Below are 18,843 nucleotides of genomic sequence, written 5' to 3'. Positions count from 1 at the left end.
GATTCATGATAATGTTGTTCAGTGTCTCCAATTGTGTTCAATTCCAGATCCAGTCCCTCAAAGGTATTGTTAGTTGTTAGTAATACCTAAAAACATAACTGCCTTCATCCTGTAAGCACCGTGCATATCTTTGCTCAAGTATTAGGCCACTGATTCTGACATTTATTGCATGACCAACCTAGAGTATGTAGTTTCAAATGTATGGCCCAATCTAATATGATGCCACAGACCCCTAAAGTTGATCATTTCTACTCCCTAACGTGAGCCCTGTACAGCTTGGTGTGAGTAACAGCAGCCACACTGACTTCACCCGTTGTTAGTAATACCTGAAACATAACTGGGACGTGCAGGATGTTTGCTCATGAGCTGCATCCATGTGTTATTAAGCAAGTCAAACATTGCATAAACGACTACGGTATGGCCAGCGTGTACACGATCCCACCCCAACTCAAAACAGTGGAGATGACAGTGGACTTCAGGAGGAGCCCCCTGCCCCTACCCCTAACCCACCCTACCGCTCTCACAGTACTCAGCAAGACTGTATCAGCAGTAGAGTCTCCTGGGACTTGAAGTGGACAACCAACATCAGTGCCATCATCAAGAAGGCACAGCAGAGGATGGACTTCCTGCACCACACTGTTAGGTATTTTTAGTCAGATAGAAATTGGATAGATACTTTATGTATTAGAAATGTTTAGTGGAGATAGGATGTCTAGTTAGACTGTTAAATGCTTAGTCATGCTTATGAGTTTCTACAGGGTACATCTGGTCAAGGATAACTAGAGAGAAGAGTTGATGACTGTCAGCAGACAGGATGTTTAATATTATTATTACGACGTGTATAACTGTAGCCTTAGCCATAATATGTTCTTATGTTTAATGTCACGACATGTTACTAGAGGTCGTGAGAATGTTTTTAGCTACACCCCACTTAATCAACAGACACACACATTCACACATTGATTTGCTTCATGTTTCGACTACTGCTATGGCCAGCTGCAAAGCTGGCAACAGAGACGTCTCGGTTGACGTTTCTGTGTAGTATGGGGCTAGCCCAACCGAGGAGATATAATGTATAGGCCTGTTGTGGTTCAGGGTCTTTCATCTTACATCTGCCTGCGAGCAGTTTGGAGGTGCAAGATACCTGAGCGTGTAATGTTAATTTTACCTGTGATCCTTTGAATAAATCAGCACTGTTTTGAAGTTACTTGGACTGTCGCATCTCTCAGAGTTAGCAATGGTAACAAGAACCAAATAGTCCTACAACACCGAGAGCCACTGTACCAGAGTCAAATTCCTGTGTTCAACATACTTGGCAAATAACTTAGGTTCTGATTTTAACTTAGATAAAAATGATTCAAGTGAGCCCTATGCTGTGAAATGCACAGATTTTAAAACTGGGAAAAACTGAACACAGGTAGTAGATCTGCATTCAGTACTGTCAGATCCATGCATCCCACACATACACTAACAGTGCTGTACCCTTCTTGGGTGCCACATGTTGTACAAGATTTACAAAGCTCAATTGCCAACTGGGCAAATTTGATAATTACATGGGGGTCCAAAAAACAAAACAAAAATTACTGTAAATTTATTGTTTAGTTTTTTATGATTTTATAAATTTAAATTCAGTTATCTTCCACATCAATCGGGGCATTTAAAAAGATGGACCTGCCATATAATATAAACTGAAATGAAAAGCACTTAAAGGTTTAATCATTTTTACCTAATTTATAGTCTGAAAATCTAGTTTTAAAATCCTTGTTGCTTTCAGTTAGCATCATCCTTGCATTGTGCATATTCTTGAATACCTTTGTTTAATTTAATTATGACATTATCACACACTAACATGTAGCTTAAGGCAGAACAGGAGGGCAGAAGAGGCAAACAGCTCCGTCTAGCCCCAGGGAGCAATACCAGGGTTAATCTAGCCTTGAACATCTGCACCAGCCTACTGTGCTTCCATCATATCATGACGGATATCATTTAATTGTTGCTTGGCTGAAATGAAACCTTTTCAGCCTCGTAAGCCGTTGTGTTATTCCGGTAAAGACACATCACAACTCCGTTTCAGTTTATATCAGGTTAATACAAGATTGTTTAATGGTTAACCTATCTAACCAACCAAAACGGTACCGTTTCCCATCAATTTGTTGTACTTTTAACTGAATCCAGTGTTAGCTTCATTTAAAGTAACACGGCACACTACGTTTCACAGCCCAGTTGTACACTTGTACACGCGCAACCCAAGCGAGCAAAACACGAGAATACAGAAAAACGCATATTTGGCTAACTCCCCAGAGAAAAGGTGTTAATGAAATATATGTGTTCTTCTCCTAAGACTAAAAAACGAGAAGCTTTACTACTCACCTGCTAATTGAACACCCATGAATAACCACCGACCCACTTTGATGACGTCATGTGTTGCCACGTCTCATAAGCCGAATCCCAATTCCTTTATTTTATGGTTCCTCGGACCCTCGATCCTCACTCGACCAGGAAGTCGCTCCGGTCCGCCATGCTGATGATCGTCCCAAAGCTCTTATTTCTGGTCTGAGGAGCGAGGAGCGAGGAGGCTGCCTGGAGGAGCTAACCGAGGATGCATGAGCGCATACTTCACGGAAGTCTGTTACGGACGGATTGACACGCTCCTTTCTCGGAAATTAGTTTGTGATCGGACGCTTCACATGAATCGAGGGAAAAGGATGTTTTTGTTGTTGATTTTTTTTTTATTGAACGTTATATTTGCAAAAATGCAAGGCAGTGAAAAAAGCGTGTTTCCTCGATTCGTCAGTCCTCGAAACTTTTCCATGCATCTTACACAGGCAAGAGTAAGACACAAGGAAAAATGCAAGTGAGGGAAACGGATGCAATTAGAGGAATACAAGTTGTGACTGTATTTTTTAACTTAAATGTTGCATATATATTTGTGTCTTTCAGTGTACCTGGACAAGTACAGCCCAAAGGTACTGTCCAACACAATGAATGTACTAAAAATCCTGCCCTCCCATAAGTATCCCTCCTGGAGCCAAGCTTCCCCTAATTCCCACCATGCTTTTAGTGTTTAATGCGGAGTGGGAAGACTGGGTGTTTGTTAGGGAGCAGGAGGCAGCTGCTGAGTGTAAATCTCTGCAAAAAGACTTTGAGAATATGGTGTTCCAGCTCATCCAGGAAAAGGATGATATAATCAGCAGTGCCAGGACTTAAATGATGACACTAGTTTAGGAAAATATGGCCAAGCTGTGCACCACTGAGACATTTCTCCACAAGCCAAACAAAATAGAAAGCTCTGGAGCATCACCTCAGATGTGAGCTGGCTGAAACAGAAGACAGCTCAAGAAAGTACAGAAGCTGCAGAAACAGAGCAGAGTTCCTGATCCAGTAAAACATTAAAGAGCCCATGGCCCATGCTTTTCCTTGCTTTCTGACTCATCTACAATGTTACAACAGTGAATTATCCTCTTAGGCGTGACCTAAAGCTAAAAAAAATGAGATGTATGTATTTTCTAGTACTTTTATGCAGAAGCAACTCAATTCATACAAGTCTTGCAACTCTCACTCACAAGACCTTTTCTCTAACAAAATTAAGTATTATGTGATAGTTTGAAGATCTCTTTGAATGGTCATAATCTCCTTCCCTCTTTACCCTCCAACCTCAGACCTCCATCTCCTCCAGGGAAACAGGGTAAAGTCTTTGCACTGTACTGCACTTAATACTTTTCATACCTCAGAGAAATGGCACCCTCAAGTGATATTTTCAATGGAAGACAGTCATGGTGACTGGAGAGGGTTGGAAATATCCAGTTAGTTCACATGTATAGTTATCTGAATTATTTTCAATGGCCAAAGGTCAGGAGTCAAACTAGTTTAAACAACCTGTAAAACCAAACTGAGTTTGAGTAATTTTTTACCACCAGAGGGCAGAAGAGAACGGAGCTGAATTTTCTCTAAACCTCAATAATTCAAATATAATAATTTACAAGAGGTAAAGCAAAATCATAGTATGCTGACAGCTTTTGTATTAATATATAACAAACTATACAGGAACAAAGAGCAGGAAATAGGCAATCAAGTAAAGGAAAACCATTTTGTTCACTTTCATTTGATTAGTCAGGTGACCCAATTAGCATGAGGATTAGCATGTTTTTGTCAGTTGTTTATGTATGCAATTAAACATGGACAATGCACAGCGTATCACACTAAAAGTGCCCTGCTGGACTGTAGCAGCCTGCATTTTCTCACCAGCAAAAAGATTGTATTGAATTATTATCCAAGGCCTTAAATCTTGTGGTTTTCCCATTTATTCAGCCAGTATAAAGTTGGAGACTGTATGACAAGCCAACTCTACCTCAGCAGCTAAATGTGCTCTTCTGCGGGACTGTCGCAGTCAGGCTGGCCTTTGCTCCCCATGTGTAATAAGGAACCTTAGAACACAAGTGTTCAAAGGCTGACCCAGGTGTCTAGTTTTAGCTCTTGTCGAAGTCGCTCAGGTCCTTAACACTTTCCCATTCTTCCTGCTTCCAGCACATCAGCTTCAAGAACTGACTGCTCACTTGCTGCTTTGGTAGGCGCCATTGTAATGAAATAATCAGTTATTCACATCAACTGCCAATTTTAACTTAAACAAGTATCTTGTATCATAATTACACATTTGGGGTTTGTAATAAGGCAAACTGCTGAAAAACAGATTTTAAATTCATCAACTTATGCTTAATACAACTGTGGAAAGTCCTTCCTTCTTGTGCATACATTTCGGAGGTGCAGCATCTCTGTACCAATATGGTGGCTGCTTTGACATTGCTGTAATGACCAGCAGGGGTTCATGCAGCATCTACCCACATGTAGGTTATACTCTAGCCTACGTCTGTGCTCCATGTGACCTGCCCCCACACCACCACCAATGATCACTTAGTGGTCAAAGTTTAGAGACATAAGATGCGATATGAATTAAAAGTTTATTTTGTCAAAAAAACCCATTTTAATCTACATCCATTAGGCAACATTACTGCGTGTGTTGCTTTTGATAAGCTGAGGTAACATTTTAACACTGCAAAGATGGATGGTTCCTATTGCGTTACCATTTAGGAAAAAAAATTCATTTGTTATTTTAAGTGAGACTAGACCTTTCTGCAAAAGGTGAATGTTCATTCACAAAAACACATATGTAAGAGGAACAAGTACCAAACATGTTAATTTATTAAACACTAAATTGCATCCACCAGTCTGAATAACCTGCTCAGGCTCCTGTTTCTTAAACTGCTATAAAATGAACAAATACTATACCTAAAAACCTCAACCATTTTTACCCCCCAGATTTACAGTATTAACAACATGGCTACAACTTCTATAGATTTTCAAATGTCAGTCCTTTCCAGATCACAAAATGCATTACAGCAATTATGGTAAAACTGGTCAGAGGTATCATTTTCTATACATCTTCTCTTACATTTTACTCAGTTCCAAAGTTAAAAAGTTGTTGTAATACACAATTTTTTTCCCAAAGTTTTGAATTTAAGATTTCCATCTTAAAACCACTATGTGGAGAATGGTTAATTTATTTACTGTTACCTTGTAGGGTTAATTTGTACTAATACTCCTTCTTAACAAAGAAGTATAAACGTATCCATCCAGAAAACCCCATTTCTCCCAAGCATTAAAAATGTACATAACATACACACTTAAAGAAAAGTCCGCACACAAAATAAAAGCTTTCAAATAATGGCCATGGCCAGTATGAATGATTCTAGCCAGTAACTGAAAATGTAACACTGTATGCAACAGAAAGGAAATCCAAACTATGGGCTGCTCTTCAGGCTGATATACATTAATCAAAACAATCTGAGACTGAAGAATCAGTTGTTGGTTAAATTGTTCACAGTTAGACATGCAAACTGCGAGAAGAGGTCCCGAGTAGGTGCAGCTTTATTTTAAGGGTTTGCAGTTTAATAACTGGGAACCCTTCACTGTGGTGGCAATCACGACAGAGGGATTTAAGTACAGACAAATGGAAATGTGGCTGTGATGTGGAATATCAATGTCATTAAACAAGCTGTAGAAACCTGTCTGTACTGAATTAACAAGTGCTAAAATGTTTATAAATGGATCTTTCCCGACACAATGTCTTGATATATAGATACAGTCAAGGGAATATAGTCCTTCTGAGAGATATCTAAGAAATACAGAGGGTCCTGGGTAATGTCCAGATTAAAACCCTCTTGGACCAGCTTCACCTTCAGCTGCTTGAAGGTCTCCGTCACATCCAGAGATGTCTGGAAACACAGGTAAGGATACAAATGAACACAAGTTTATTCAGAGATGTCTGGAAACACAGGTAAGGACACAAATGAACACAAGTTTACAGTATACTTAAAAATACATACTAGAGGTAATGAATATCTGCATGTCTTACCTGTATTCTGAGAAACCACGGCCAGGCATATGCAGGAAGTGTTTTTACTAAATGGTTGTAGAGTTTTGTTCCATTTAATTTCTGATCCTTTTTTAAGACAACGGCAGCCATACCTGCTCGACCCTCATATCCTGCATACAAAGACTGAAAAAAGTCAGCAAGTCATATTGAATTAACAAAAGCAAGCCAACTACAGGTCCATCTGTGACATTGACTATGGAGGCCCTGAGGTGCAACATACAATACTGCTGCAAAGTAGGAAGAAGGTGCTGGTTCTGGAAGCATTTCCCAGTGTTTCTCAACATATTAATGGAGTCTCCTGAGCTCCCTATGTTACTGCCAAGCAAAAAGCATGGGATCCATTTATTTCATCAATACCTGTAGATTTATTGCTTGGAAATTTGATTTGGGACCTCTGAGCAAGAAACTTGGCTCAACATGGTAAGAGTATCATGACACCCTGCCTGTGCAGCCCCTTGCATTGTCAGTGTTCCATTTGGTTGTGCTGGAGTTCCCTTTAGCCTGATCAACTGAAAGAAATAATAATCTAACAGTAACAGGTGGTGGATATGCTGTAATAAACTTTAATTTTATCTTTTGACAGCATGCATGTATTGGCAAAGAGAATCTTTACCATTTTCCATTTTTTTTATTTCGCACTGACAAGCTGTGTTTTTAGTATATAATTTCTGATGCTGTTTGTGCGCATGGCATTTTCTTTATGTGCCACACAGAAGTGTGAGGTTAATATAAGCTGCCATTTTGTTTGGCGAGTTCAAATGGAATGGGACCCACACCTGACTGCCACAAACTGGAACTGTGCCTGTCAGGTCTTGGAGTGCACCCACGATCTAACGGGGGGCATATCAGCTTCAGGCTCAACTTTAGATTTAGGTTTTGCTTTTATTTCTAGAACCCTGCAACACCTGAAATTATTTCTACTACAAAATCCAAAACATTTCATTACACATTCACAGAACAACAGTCTCTGACAGTGTTTATTTGCACAATAAGCCTACTATATACTATGTAGTATTATAAATCAGTGGAACACTTGTTACAAACCTGGTATGGTAACTCCGTAGACAGTGGCCTCCTGGATAAAATCAAGAAGACCTAAAACCTCCGACACTTCTGTAGTTGATACATTCTCTCCTTTCCACCTGTAGCACACAAGGTTAAATGCAGATACACCTGCCATAAGTGCAGAAAATGTAAACACACTAACATCACTTTTTAAGTTGTTTGGTGAACTTGTTAGCCAACAACTGCTTATTTACACATTCAGCAGACACAGTACAACATTACTATGAATTTAGAGTAGTGCCTGTTTTCACCTTATAAATCTACCGCAACGTCTGTTAGCTTTGTTTTGCCCGACCATGTTCAGCAGCTGGGACCCCGTTTGTGTCCATCTGCCGTTTGCTGTTCAACTGGGAGTGTATAGTGGCATTTTAGAGCTTTTTCTCAAACAAATGCCTGCTGTGTCCTAAAATGACACTATGAGAGAGGTGTGAGTGACCACTCAAGTTGTGGTCTGCACGGCTACACAGTGAGGTGAAAATGACTAGGAAGCTCTGTTGAGCTGGCCCAGGGCTGAGTGGGTCTGAGCTGTGCCTTCAACAGAGGCGGCTCATCATGACACGTGATTGGCTGAAGTGTTGCACCGGGGGAGCGTTGTTACTTACAGCAGCAGTCACTTTTTTATTTGAGATTTCACTGCAGCAAGATTTGAAAATGGATTCTCTCACCTGGTTTTCCTGATGAGGGGTTAAAATAATGCCTAGGACCAAAGGCTCCATGCTGCAAGCTGGTAACACTACACCAACACCATGAGTTGTGCCATTTCTCAGCAACAGGATCAACCACATCCTTCTCACTGAGACAAAGGTTTTTGTGTCTTCCTCGCTCAGAGTTGCTCTGAGCAGTTTCCTAAATCACTTTTAAGTTACAACTCCTTGCTAGAAGCTTTTAGACTAAGTTAGAAGCTCTCTGAGATAATGATGATGATCCACTGTCAAAGAGACCACAAAACAGGTGTCGATGATAACCAGAGAAGGCCTAGTAGGGCTCCAAAAACAGCAGGCCGTAGAGAAGCCCTGCTACAGCAAGCAGCTAAATCAGAGCCAGCCGAGAGAAAAAGACCATTATGGGAAAACATGAATTACAACTGTCCCAGTCTACTACAGAAGAACATTGACTATTCCACCTGTATTAAGTATTATTATAGCTGCAAACCTCAATAGCCTACTGTTACTGTGCTATGGAAATATGGCGCATTCTGTCTATTTGTCCTCAGAACAGCCGTCTGTCTGTCAGCACGGCAGTGGCCTGAGAAAGAGTTTTCCCCAGGCTGACCGACAACACAAATGTACTGGACAAAAATGGCTTTCATGTAGGCTCATCAGGAAGAAATCAGGTTTTACATGGCCTATGGATTTATTGATTGTTCCCCAGCTCGCTACAGAGGACAGACATACAAACATACCTGAAGGTGTCTCCGACGCGGTCACAAAAGTACAAGAAGTCCCTGTGATCGTGGAGCAGTAGGTCTCCGGTGTTGAAATATAGGTCTCCAGCTTTAAATACATCCTTCAGCAGCTTCTTCTCAGCCTGGACCTTGTCACCAGCATAGCCCAGAAACTGGTTTGTAGCTGTCAGAGGAGCTACCAGGATCCCTGCCTCCCCTGTGCACAGAAGCGTGATAGACATACAGCTGTGTTCTGCAGACTGAATTACTTTCATGTTGAAAGACTTGGCATGTGAGTCATTTACCTGTTTGAGCTCGTATGCATCTCCCAGAGTCTGTTCTGACTGGCTCGTACGTCTGTGGATCATATCTAAGGAGCTCAAAAGGGATAGAAAGCTGAAAAAGAAGAAATGACTATAGTTGATGTAGATACTGACAGAGGCTAGGCTACACTAAGGCTAGGCTACATCACTAAGGCAAAATCACTGAAACATCTCTCTGAATATATCGTTATCACCAACTCCAATTCTGAATCTTACAAAATACAAGTGACACAATGTGTTGCAAGATACAGGTCCAGAGAAAACATGACAAAATGTTGTACTCTTTACCTTGTTGAAATAGCTTGCCCTCCCAATTGGCCCGACCTCATCAGTGTAGTTGAGAAAGCCAATGCTGACCTCAGTCAAGCCATAACCCTCTCTGATCTTGATCCCACCAAATCGTTTGACAAACTCCTTCCACACATCTGACCTGAGACCACTTCCTGCTGCCAGCCGTACACTGTGAGCTCTCTCCTCTGGAACCTGAATACAGAAAAAGGACTTGGATGAAAAGGAGGCAACTTTCAATTTTTAAAGAAACAGAAGTTGTTTTGGGGCACTGAACCACATAACAATTATTCAGTTATCTGTTCTGCTCTCCAGAACAGTTCTCCACATTCTTTGGAACAGTGGAGACTAAACATCATGATGGCGGCACATCCATTATCAGAATGAGATCTGTAAGATCTGTGTTGTTATGGTGCATCAACTGTGGCCTGAATTTGACAGTGAAAGCTCATGCTAACAAGGTAAACAAAACTGTCTTCTTCGTGTGGGTGTGCATGTTCCACATGCTAACAAGGTAAACAAAACTGTCTACTTCGTGCGGGTGCATATGTTCAGACCGTCCCCTGTACACAATTAGCCAACACAGCGCTTTTGTCGGATGATGTCAAAGTCTAGTGTGGCAAAAATTAAACCAGATCCAACTTTTTCACCACATTCTTGTGTCGTTTTGCCGGTGTCCCCTGCAGTGCTGGTGCCGGCTGTGGTGAACGCAATCCCCATAAAAATGAATACATAAGATTGTGTTTTTTCACACCTTTGAAACTCAATTTAAACGCAGGCTATATCCTCCCTCCTGCAGATTCTGCAGAAACTGTCTGACAGTCCTTAACTCTGAGTGAATTATAATGTAATACGATCATATCAATATCATGTGGCCATCCTGTCTTTAAACCTCTAGTCAAATGCTTTACTTTATGGTGAAGAAAATGACTTGTATTTTAAAAATTGGCAGTCTTACCACAGGATGGTTGACCAGGTATCGACAGAGCTCTCCTATGTACTGCACCACAGACACATTGTGTTTGACACAATCCTTCCAAAACTGACTGGCAGAAAACTTCTTTTTTAATACACAAGTTGCCCCTGTGATCCAAAGGCGAAAATATGGAGAAGATGGAAAGGCAAACAATTAATACTATAAGACAATATATTGCTAAACATGTCTAATAATGTCAGTATAAATGCTTTTTTTAAGCTGGAGCTGGAGCAAGAATTTTCTGCGGCTTTGTTTCAGCCCTTTCTTTTGGTATGAGACGAAGTGAGAATTCCTAATAGGTCTACAAAAAAAGATATCCATCCAGCATTTACCCTAGACATTATTACGTATATATATAGGATATAAAAAAAAATCTTCCAGGATTTGTGTATGTTTGTACCAATGACATGTTGCAAGCACAGCTAGTGGAAGGACAATCCAACCACCTGAATCATTCTAAAAGGAAGCAAAAATAAAAACTGCATAAACTAAATCTGAATGAACTTTGCTTTTCTCTCCATGATAGGCCTGCTACTATAAGTGGTACATTGGCTATAATGAACCAATTATCAGGCTAATGGGTATGACTTCCAACTAGTAACAACTGTGAGAAAAAGGATATGCTGCAGTTGCTGTATAATAACTGAAAACACCGTATAGTTGAATGTCTTTTAAAATACATTAATTAGATTTTTTTGCTGAGAGAGAGATGAAAAACGTGATACCACTCTCATGACTGTGTGTTAAATACAGAGCTGGAGTCAGGATGTAGTTAGCCTAGCTTAGCATAAATGCTGGAAGCAGAGATAAACAAGTAGCCTGGTTCTGTACAATGTTCAGAAATACATCTAGAAGAGAGCAGTATTCCTTCTGACTCATAGACTTTGGGGTAAAGTGACTCCCTTTAAGAAATGCACTCCTAAGACCAAATTTAAATTCTACATTGACTGAAGTACAGCTGTTCTTACCAAGGTGTATGCACCCTCCAATCCCTAACAGGGAGGCAGACATGTGGTAAAGAGGAAGAGTGATATAGATGATGTCATCAGATGTTGCTCCACACATTTGAAAGAAGGCCATACTTACAATGGCTTTCATATGACCTACACGGGCTGCCTTGGAAAGACCTGGAAGAAAATGGCACCAGTTACTGGTTACTGCTGTATTCAGTATTTTCAAGTGGTGAGCATGTCTAAAACTGGTTTTATGATTCCATTGTTGTTCTCAAACTTTGTGGAACGAAGCTGTAGTGTTTTGTTTTGTTTTTTTTAACACCATTATCACATTTCTCATTAGCTTTGGAATTAATGCATGGACACACTGCAATTAATGCATAACTAATTCAACAGACATGGCCTATAACATTATAGCTTAGAAGTTGCTTTGCTTTCAAGAAAACTGTATTACCTGGCCTATATAAAGTATGTCTTTTATTTTTAATAGTATATGAATCCACTGAACCTTGGTGAGATAGGTGCTTAATATAGAGGTAAGCCATAAAGATACAAAACAAAGATATTCTGATTGAAGAAGACTGAAGTTGGTTAACATGCCACTAACAAACCAAAACACTATCATTACTATCTGTGCATCAGAAGCTCCTGATGCACAGATAGGCTTCACTGTTGTCAGATCCAAGTTGTACATTTTTATAATTACAATAATGTCTCTACTACAACAGTTTAGATGCAATATTTGTGTAGTGTAAAGTGGCTCTACACCAACAGATGTGTTAATAACACAATGCTCATGCAGTACCTGTGGTGCCCGAAGTAAAAATGAAGAGGAAGTTTGACATAATGTCAACTTTAGGAAGTTCACTTAAGGTTTCTCCAGACATGTGTTCCACTTTATCTAGTAAACTGTGGAAATCCTCAGAGGGTGATGTGTGATCCACCACCCACACAGCCACATTGTCCTTCTTCAGATCAGGCAGCACCTCCTTTCCCACCAAATGCACCAAGTCTGGATAAACACATACAAGGGGTTATCTCGCTTCTGCTTCACCAGACACAATCAGAGCCAGCAAAAGAAAGAAATTGACATAGATGAAGATATATGACATGAAGACGTTTTAATACATTACTAAAATGCTTGGTTATTAAAATTGTTGCAAATGTTTATGAATCTGTTTCATCACTACATTAAAAAAATCACGAGCACTAATACAATCCTCACATCTGTTGCAATTTATAGATCACTTGCCTATTTTCACCCCATTCACACACCATTCTTCTGGTCTCAATCCTCACATCTGTTGCAATTTATAGGTCACTTGCCTATTTTCATCCCATTCACACACCTTTCTTCTGGTCCGGTGTGACTCACTGGACTTTGCTGCACTATCAGCTAGATTCCTAATTAATTGTCTTAGGCTCCGCCCTTTTATACCCAACTCATCTAGCAGTGAACCAGCGGAATTTTGCTACAAATCCCCTACAACCAACCTCCACGGGACGGACTTAAACTTTCCAGCCATGCTCTTCTGCCTACACAGCTACTTCTGTCTTTCAGTATCTTCCTCTCATAAGCTGTATCTACAGCATCCTCTCAGAGAACTGTAAGCTCAACAAATTACACAGTCTGCTGTGTTTCTGACCACAGCACACGGTCTGGTCTGAGGTTAGTGCTGACTGTCTCCTCAGGAACTATGAGCTGATTCCCTAAATCTACTTTTACTTGCCAATCTCTTCCTGTGATTAGCTGGCCTGCATTCTGCCTGTTCAAAATTATTTGCTACCTGCCTTTTTACCCTGACAAATAAGCACAATCCCCTCTTGTTTTTTTTTCTCCTCCAATGAGTTTATCTCTTACTGCCTAGTTTAAACACATTTCGGCACTTGGTGATGTCGCCAGGTGTATCTTCCTTGAACCAGGCTTGTTTTACACCCTGTGAGGATGTGCCAAAGTGATGATAAACCTGAACACAACGGATGTGTTGGGTCCTTGCCTATCCATCTATTCAGATTTTGGGGAGATGGAAGCACATCATAGGTTGTACCTAGGATGAACCTAATCCCCACATTTCCCTCCAACTAAATTTCTTCCTTTTTACATCTTTCCATCTCATCCACTGTCCCTGCCGATCCTGGCTTTCCATATCTACTTGCCTCTTCCTGGCTTCTAATCTCCTTGATAACCATCTTCCTTCTGTCAGCTGCTGCTGCTTTGCTCCAAGAAGGTTGTGATGTGCTTAAACCAAAGCCACCATGTCCCTGCTGTACCTACCCTACATCCCTATGTTTAAGAGCTGTCTGAGCCTGCAACACTGTTTCCTTCTGGTTCCACTTCCTCCCTGCTGAGACTGTTGGTGCTGAACTCTGCACCACTACATCCCTGGATTCTGACAGCCTTATCTCCAATCTAGCCTTAGTGCATTTAAACTCCTGCATTAAACTGGTTATATGGAGCTCCAAAACCTCTTTTCCGTACAGGGCCACAGTGCTGAGGCAGGGCGGAGCTCCCAGCCACTTCCTAATAAACATGCTACACATTCTCTCGAGCTTCTCTACCTTAGAAATTGCTACATCATACACTGTCAGTTGCCATAACAATTGTGGCAAAAGACCAAACTGCAGGCACCACAGTTTGAGTTTTCCTGGGAGGCCTGATGCCTCTATGCTCTTAATCCCATCAACTGCCTGCTGTCTCAGACCCTGAATCTGCTCTTTATCACTAAAAGTTGCCTCCTACCACCTACCTAAACTTTGGACTGGCTTCTCTAACACTGATGGAATCAGCCCTTCATCTATACAAAACCTTTTATCCAACTTGATTTCTCTGGTTTCACCTTCATTCTAGCCAACTTTATCACCTCAGGACCTTCTACCGGTTTGAGGCCGCTTGGGATAGCTCCATGCACAATTCTTTGCTTCTAAATCGAGTCACTCCACATGGGGAAAAAATCTACATGACCCTCTCAGCCTATCTGGAGGTACAGTATAGTGCATTCATGAGAGACAGAAATACTGTAACTCATACAGTATCAGTGGTGATGCGCAAATTACTATATGAACAATGTCCGAAAATCCTCCACTCTCTATCAATTGCAGATGGAAAACTGCACCCAGCCTGCAGTCATAACCAAAGATATCTGCATGGTGTTTTACTCTCGGGACACAAAGCTCTCAGCCTCCCGCTCTATTCGCAACCTTTTTGGTACTGGAAGCCTGAGAGCAGCAGATGGGTGAGTTTGACAATTTGAATGATGAAAAACACCATGTAGCATTTCCCTCCAACTAAATTTCTTCCTTTTTACATCTTCCCATCTCATCCACTGTCCTTGTTGAGCCTGGGAGACTGCCTTTGTACATCTACCTGCCTCTTCATCTCGTCAATAATCATCTTCCTTCTGTGAACTGCTGCTTAGCTCGAAGAAGGTTGTGATGTGCTGAAACCAAAACCACCACATCCATGCTGTACCTGCCCTACAATATACATATCTTTAACAGCTGCCTGAGCCTGCAACACTGCCTCCTTCTGGTTCCACTTCCTCCCTGCTGAGACTGTTGGTGCTGAACTCTGCACCACTACATCCCTGGATTCTGACAGCCTTATCTCCAATCTAGCCTTAGTGCATTTAAACTCCTGCATTAAACTGGTTATATGGAGCTCCAAAACCTCTTTTCCGTACAGGGCCACAGTGCTGAGGCAGGGCGGAGCTCCCAGCCACTTCCTAATAAACATGCTACACATTCTCTCGAGCTTCTCTACCTTAGAAATTGTTACATCATACACTGTCAGTGGCCATAACAATTGTGGCAAAAGACCAAACTGCAGGCACCACAGTTTGAGTTTTCCTGGGAGGCCTGATGCCTCTATGCTCTTAATCCCATCAACTGCCTGCTGTCTCAGACCCTGAATCTGCTCTTTATCACTAAAAGTTGCCTCCTACCACCTACCTAAACTTTGGACTGGCTTCTCTAACACTGATGGAATCAGCCCTTCATCTATACAAAACCTTTTATCCAACTTGATTTCTCTGGTTTCACCTTCATTCTAGCCAACTTTAAGTTAACATTCAACTTGTCCAATTGCCTTTTGGTACATGGTGCAGTGGTGGTGATAGCTTTCATGTCATCCATGTACACTCCTATGGGTGGTAATTGTTGCTGTGAAGGAAGCCTCTCTCCTCCTGTGACCCATCTGATGCCCTAACAACAACCTCCACCGTCATGGTAAACACTGGTGGTGAGATTGTGGATCCTGACATGATGCCTGTCTCCAGTTGTTGCCAAACTGTAGTATACTCTTCTGCTATGAAACAGATCTAGATATGCTAAAAATATTCTCTCACTAGCCCTTTAACTGAGTCTGGTACTTTATAAAATAAGCTAGTACTTCGCACAGTAGGCTATGTGGTACAGAACCAAAGGCATTAGCTAGTGCTGCAAGGAACCAGAAAAACCTGGTATTCCAGCTTTCTGCACGGAGGTGTCAATGAGTTTATTCCTTTCTAGGTAGCTCGACAACCTTTGGGTCACTACACTGAAGAAAATCTTGCCTTCTACATTCAGAAGGCAAATAGGCCTAAACTGCCTTACTTCAACTGACTCTTTCTCCTTGGGGATAAAAATCCCTCCCTGTTCTTCTCTATGACTAGGGAACAAGCTGCTTCTTCCATGCTACTCTGATAAGCCTCCACACAAACCTGAACACGTCTGGAGTGTATTTTACATAACTTATAGGGGCATTAGGCCCAGGGGCTGATCCTGCTCCTGCTTGCCTAACTACCATTTCCACTTCTCTCAGTGTTGGTGCTTTGCTGGTCATAGGCTGTTCTACTGCCCCAGTGGGGGCATATCTACTGGCAGACCTAGATTCCTGATTGTCTTTATCTGTATGCATCTTTTCTAATTAAGCCTCTAGTTCTCTCTTAGGCACTTTCAAGGTGCTACTTTTCACCTTATTACATAGTGCCTTGGTGAACTTATAAGGATCCTTATAAAAACCTGCCCTAGCACCCCTAATCATCTTAAAATAAGATTGTTACAGAGTAAGTACACAAATGAGCAAATTCAGACTTTAGTTAGAATAATGTGAAGTTTTAAATTTTCTCTTCTCTTAATTGTGTGAATGCAGCAAGAGGAGGGACTGGAAAAGTAAAATGTTCATTGATAATAATTTGCTATAAATATGAATTAAACTATGAAAATTGTATTCATTTTGAAAGAGTTTTTAATTGGCAATGGTGTACAGTACACGTGCCTTATAATAACAGCAGACCTTGTAACGTGTGTCTAACAAGGTTCTAAAAAGTGATTCAGCTACTTTAAATACCCCCAAAACGGTTCTGTGGTCTGACTTGCACAATCAAAGCACCATAAACAGAATTGACAGTGTTTACCCGAAAGTAGCCTCATTACCCCAAGTGCGTAAAAATGAGAGAGAAAATGTGCAATACCTGCGCCAACAACAAGAGTCTTGGCCCCACAGCTCTGAAAGCAGTGAAGCAGATGTTTGGCTTTAATGTTGACGTTGAGAAAGGCGACTTCACATCCCAGTTTACACAGTCCCAACCACACACATACGAAATCTGGTTCGTTGCACATCAACTGAGCAACAATGTCTCCTTTTTTCAAAGAGCCCTCAGACCTGAACGCGTTGGCAAACTGATTACTTCTCCTGTCCACGTCCTGGTATGACAGAATCTGGTTTTCGAAGATAATGAAGGGTTTGTTCGGGTTCTTCTTCGCTTGATAGATAAAACAGTCGAGGTACGTGACGGTCCCTCGCTGCATACGAGCCTCCAGCGTTTTTCTGTACCCCCGAAGTTTCAAGTAATAAATCAAATCCACCAAGAAGAAGGGATAACTCATCCTCTGGTAGCACAGAAGAGCCAACAGTCCTGCTAAAATGCTGGTAAACACCAGGGTCATCATCTTCACGTGAAAACACCACAGCTCTGTCGACTGCTTCAAAACGTTAAATAATAGGCTGCCTTGGCGCACGACTTGAGGAAAACAGCGCTTGTGCGAGCCAATCAGCTAAGAGCGAGGAGCGGACGCGGAACCCGGCTTCAGTTTCTTTTAAGGCAACGACTCAGTGATATTTAAGATAAATAATGGGCTGAGGAAATATTCAGTATACGTCGAATGAATAAATTCCAGTAACGGTAGTTTTGACTTTACAACAAATACTCTATTTTGTTTTATTCTTAATCATTTCTTACTACCCCTGAATATGGTACAGTGTGACATGATTGAATTTTATGCTGATGGGGAAACAGATTTCCACACAACACCCAGCAGGAGGTCTGCGCATTCGCGAACTATATCCTCTTGTTTCCAGGAAGAGGCTCTCGAGTTTTCTTGTTCTTAAATAATTATAGACTATATGGAGTTATAAGAGGTGCAAAGCTAAGCTAGAACTATCATCCTTAAACATTCAATGGCTGGAAATGAGCATTCCATGGGCACTTGAAACAGTACCTCTGCACCCACCGGAGACCTATGTGGCAGAAAATGCACTAAAAGTGAATTTTGTGTAATATGTGTCTTTTAACTTTCCAACCCAGATAATTACAAATGCTAATTCAACCCTTCTGGTTATGGATACCCACATAATTACAAATCCCCATTCAACCCTTCCGTGTTAGGACCAATAGGTCAAGACAGAGGGACTCAGAGGCTAGACTTGGACTCTTCAGTGAAAGAAACTTTATTAGGTATAATTTATGAATGCACTTAAGAGTTAGAGATGACCGATGGAGCAGGGCGTGGAGCCTGGAAGAGAAGTACAGGGTTGAATGGCACTGGAGGTCGTTGGGGCTGGTTAGGCTGGGGACGCGGCAGCTGATGTGTAGAGGGGAAGCAGGAGTGAGTCGGGTTAGCCAAACTGGGGCTAAGGGCTTGGCAGTGTAGGAATGAAACCAGGGATGAACCCATTCAACCCACATAATTACAAATGCCCATTCTACCCATCTGATCTTGGATACCCTACTACTCTACTGTTAGCTGTTCCTGTTAGGGGTCGCCACAGCGAATCCAAGTTGCATGAGTAATTTGGCACGGCTTTACACCAGATTCCCTTCCTGACTCAACCCTCTCTATTTATCCAGGCTTGGGACCGGCACAGAAGTCACTGACATGAAACCCCTGTGGCTAGATACTGTTGGCAGAGCTGTACAAACAGGTCCCAGAGAGAACCAAGGAAAAGCCCAGGAAACACAGCCCATAACAGCAGCGCTGGCCTCAGATGATCTGGTACCAGAAGTGACCTTACAAGAGTTGCTGCAGGAGACCATCGAACAAATTGTCTTTTTGCAGTTAGAAGCCCCACAAGAACAGCAAGAATGTTTACAAGAAATACTGGAATGACCACTATTCGAAAAAGGAGAATACAAGGAGATGACAGACAAACCAAGAGAAGATGAGAC

The 18,843-nt window shown here is 41.5% G+C and overlaps 2 protein-coding genes across 4 annotated transcripts in view; both read right to left on the bottom strand.

Moving 5' to 3' along the window:
* prrc1 (proline-rich coiled-coil 1) overlaps positions 1-2,603 on the bottom strand; it is an 18,050-nt gene extending 15,447 nt beyond the window's left edge. The window contains 1 exon segment of the mRNA XM_020618823.1: positions 2,371-2,603. The gene's annotated coding sequence lies outside the window, so the exon portion shown is untranslated.
* Positions 2,604-4,979: 2,376 nt separating this feature from the next.
* LOC109970922 (very long-chain acyl-CoA synthetase) lies at positions 4,980-17,422 on the bottom strand. Of its 3 annotated transcripts, none has more exons than XM_020618840.1 (10): positions 16,870-17,422; positions 12,225-12,431; positions 11,435-11,593; positions 10,449-10,573; positions 9,491-9,685; positions 9,185-9,275; positions 8,898-9,096; positions 7,475-7,572; positions 6,410-6,540; positions 4,980-6,269 (listed from the first exon to the last, which is right to left on the bottom strand). In XM_020618840.1, the coding sequence occupies exons 1-10, from the start codon at positions 17,345-17,347 to the stop codon at positions 6,093-6,095; spliced, it is 1,860 nt and encodes a 619-aa protein (XP_020474496.1). In that variant the 5' UTR covers positions 17,348-17,422; the 3' UTR covers positions 4,980-6,092. The 3 variants fall into 3 exon arrangements, with proteins under 3 accessions (XP_020474496.1, XP_020474497.1, XP_020474498.1); XM_020618841.1 differs by having other exon boundaries at positions 9,185-9,257; XM_020618842.1 differs by lacking the exon at positions 4,980-6,269 and having other exon boundaries at positions 6,490-6,553.
* Positions 17,423-18,843: the final 1,421 nt, after the last annotated feature.

Source organism: Monopterus albus, unplaced genomic scaffold (genome assembly GCF_001952655.1).
Source record: "Monopterus albus unplaced genomic scaffold, M_albus_1.0 scaffold209.1, whole genome shotgun sequence".
Lineage (NCBI taxonomy): Eukaryota > Metazoa > Chordata > Actinopteri > Synbranchiformes > Synbranchidae > Monopterus > Monopterus albus.
This window is presented reverse-complemented; position numbering and strand designations above follow the sequence as displayed.

Excerpts from the sequence above, each read along its gene's own strand:
- LOC109970922 (XM_020618840.1), bottom strand. The coding sequence starts at position 17,347 with ATGATGACCCTGGTGTTTACCAGCATTTTAGCAGGACTGTTGGCTCTT. Across the intron at positions 11,594-12,224 it reads TTTTACTTCGGGCACCACAG|GTCTTTCCAAGGCAGCCCGT; the intron begins GTACTGCATGAG and ends ATTTTCTTCCAG. Across the intron at positions 7,573-8,897 it reads CGCGTCGGAGACACCTTCAG|GTGGAAAGGAGAGAATGTAT; the intron begins GTATGTTTGTAT and ends TGTGTGCTACAG.